The sequence below is a fragment of the Acanthisitta chloris genome, unplaced genomic scaffold, assembly GCF_000695815.1.
Source record: "Acanthisitta chloris isolate BGI_N310 unplaced genomic scaffold, ASM69581v1 scaffold19581, whole genome shotgun sequence".
Taxonomy (NCBI): Eukaryota; Metazoa; Chordata; class Aves; order Passeriformes; family Acanthisittidae; genus Acanthisitta; species Acanthisitta chloris.
This window is the reverse complement of record NW_008657882.1, coordinates 3,853-6,893: the sequence shown is the minus strand read 5'-3', so window position 1 is coordinate 6,893 and position 3,041 is coordinate 3,853. Positions and strand designations below refer to the sequence as shown.

Below are 3,041 nucleotides of genomic sequence, written 5' to 3'. Positions count from 1 at the left end.
ATTCCTGGGATGAGCATCCCCATCCCTGTCATGTTAGAACCCAAACATTCCTGGGATGAGCATCCTCATCCCTGCCATGTTAGAGCCCCAAAAACCCGGGGCTGAGCATCCCCATCCCTGTCACCTCACAGCCCCCAAACCCCAGGACTGAGCATTTCCATCCCTGCCCTGGCAGAGCCCCCAAACCCCAGGGCTGAGCATCCCCTGTGCCCTGGCCCAGCTCGGGCCACAACTCACCACTCTCCCCTGCTCCCCAGGGGGACCCACGAGGCCACGCTCTCCCCTGTCACCCTGTGGAAAAAAACAGAGTCAGGAGCAGCTCCTGGCACTGCCACATCCCCCATGGTGTCCCCAACTCACCTTCAAGCCAGGGACACCCTGTGGTCCCTGCTCACCCCGAGGTCCAGGCTCACCCTAAAGAGGGAAAGACAAACCCAGGGCAGTGTTTCTCCTGCATTCCCAGACATCCCCTGCCCTTCATCCTGAGGGATGTGTAGATCCATCCTTGTCCCCTGCAGCCACTGCACTGGGTGGCTAAGGAGATGCTGGACATAAAGCTGGAGAAGTGACCTCAGGGACTTCCCATGGGGCAGAGGGAAGAGAGGGATAAAGTGCCCAATTCTTCTTGTGGTTTGAGAGCAATCAGGGAAAAAAAAAAAGTGAGAGAGAGACAGAGAGAACAACCCTCAGGCTGTCCCTGAGAGGAACATGGTGACATCTCCAATACTTACAAGCTGCCCTGGAGCACCAGTGACTCCAGGTTGGCCTCGAGCACCTGATTCCCCCTGTGAACAGGAGGCAGAGGAGGTTCAGGGGCAGTGAGGACAGGAGGGGATGGCACAGGGACAGTGCTGATGGCACAGAAGTTGTGGGACCATGGGGTGGATGCTCAGAGAGGATTTACCCACCTTGTCTCCTGGGCCACCTTTGCTCCCTGGCTGGCCTGGCAAGCCCTGTGGAAACAAAGCCAGGATCAAACCCTGGTGCTCTATACCTGGCACCACCCAGGATGGGGTGGCACCCACAGGTAATGAGGTGCCTGCCCAGGTGAGGAGCTCCCACACACTCACAGCTTGTCCTCGGTGTCCTGGAATTCCTGGCTGTCCAGCCTGGCCCACACTGCCCTGGGAGGGACACAGAGGATGTCACCATGTGGGAGAGAAAGGCACAGGAGTGAGGTGTCCACAGGTGGGACAAGACACTCCTGCCCAGAGGGGACACTGCTCTTCACCCCATGGGGTTGGCCACACTCCACAAGGCAGGAGATGCCACGTCAAGGGTTGGGAGCTTATTCCACTTGTCATCCCTGTTATTCCCAACAAATACTGGCCCAAGGAACAGTGTGTGTCCATCCCCTGGGCCAGCACCTGCAGCAGCTCACCTTCACACCTGGGATACCTGAGGTGCCATCCTTGCCATCGATGCCAGGGAGACCCTGTGAAAGGAGAAGGGTCACTGGGTCTGGCACCTCTGAGAGGGACTGAAAGGCTCATGGTGGGGGCAAAACAAGGTGGGGAGGGAAAGGAACACTCCAGGCTGCAAGGACAAAACAAATCCCCAGACAGGACAGAGAGGGACAGAGGGAAGTGTTCCTTGCAAGGGGCACAGGTGGCACCAGAGGTACTTACATTCTCCCCCTTGGGGCCAATATCTCCCTGAGGTCCTCTGATGCCACGGCCACCCTAAAGGTGAGAGCAAGGGTTATTTCTCCAGGGGATGGAGCTGGCAGAGGGAAGAGGTGCCCACTGAGCCACTCTCTGTGCTGAGGATGGTACCAAACTGGGACGAAGGGAGCACTGGGCTGAGTTACCTACCAGATCTCCCTTCTCACCAGGATCCCCAGGTGGTCCCTTGGGGCCTTCCCTGCCCTGGAGGGGACAAAGATAAGGGCTGAGCAGTGAAGTGAGGGGTCCCACAGCCCCCAGGGGTGAGGGAGAGCACTCACAGGTCGCCCAGCTGCTCCGATGGTGCCCACCATGCCCTTGTAGCCAGCAGGACCCTGCAAAGAAAGCACAGGGAGTCAATTCCTCACACCACAGCCTCCAGCCCCACCAGCAAGAGGCAGCATCCAGCTCCCTGAGATGGTCCAGCAGGGCAGGGATGCTCCTGGGAATCAGCCTCCAGCCTGGGAAGCTTCGCCATGGGATGTGGTGCCCCTGATCCCAAAGCATCCCACCAGCACTTACTGTCTCTCCCTTGGGTCCTGCCATCCCTGGGTACCCCCTCAGGCCCTGTGGTCCCTGCAGGGAAGGAAACAACAGCCAGCTTAGCTGGGAAAAGCCCCAGGAGCAGCTCAGGGGGGAAGCAATTACAGCAAAACTCATCCTGGCACTGAGGCAGTGTAGCCAAACACGAGGTATGTCAGACCCTCCTAATTCTGCAGCCTCACACCAGGTGCTTTTCCAGCTGTCAAGTCCATAACCCAAACAGGCCCAAACTGGTGCCACTTCCCCTGCCAAAGCTCTTGGCTTCAAAGCAGTTTTGCCCTTTCCTGGACTGGAGAGCTCAGGCCTTTAATTGCTTTTCATCTTCAAAGTGCTCAGGGAGCTCCAGCAGCTTTAATCCCCCCAGCCCTGCAGTGAGCAGGTGGGGTGAGGGGGGTCAACAATTTGTCCAGGAGTTAGCCACATTAACAACCAAAGTGCCTGTGGAGCTCTCCCTTGGGAAAAGTGGTGGCAACCACGGCTGGAGGAGGGAGAGGGATGGGATGAAGCTTCACCCCAGTCCCAGAGCTGAGCACCCAGGAGCAGAGACACACTGGTGTCACCTCCCCAGTCCCTGGGGACAAGGGCAGAGCAGCACAGAGAGTTGTGTTACCGGAGGGCCTGGGACTCCTTGTTCTCCAGAGACACCAACATCACCCTTGGGGCCCTGGGGGGGATGGAGAGAAGTGAATGTTGGTTGGAGCTGGGGGACAAATTGCCCTGGGCACACAAAACCCACTCACCTGGGACCCAGCAGGGTCAGTGTCCCTGTCCCTCTCTTCTGGGGAGACCACCCTGTCCAGCTCCAGCTCCCAGCCCCAGGTCATACACCCTCAC

General features: G+C 58.4%; 1 protein-coding gene across 1 annotated transcript in view; it reads right to left on the bottom strand.

Moving 5' to 3' along the window:
* COL9A2 (collagen, type IX, alpha 2) overlaps window positions 1–3,041 on the bottom strand; it is a gene marked incomplete at both ends in the record, with an annotated part of 10,202 nt that overhangs the window by 3,470 nt on the left and 3,691 nt on the right. Inside the window, 11 exon segments of the mRNA XM_009084903.1 lie at window positions 238–291; window positions 361–414; window positions 732–785; window positions 909–953; window positions 1,071–1,124; window positions 1,382–1,435; window positions 1,629–1,682; window positions 1,815–1,868; window positions 1,946–1,999; window positions 2,187–2,240; window positions 2,818–2,871. Of these exon segments, the coding sequence (XP_009083151.1) occupies window positions 238–291; window positions 361–414; window positions 732–785; window positions 909–953; window positions 1,071–1,124; window positions 1,382–1,435; window positions 1,629–1,682; window positions 1,815–1,868; window positions 1,946–1,999; window positions 2,187–2,240; window positions 2,818–2,871 (585 nt within the window).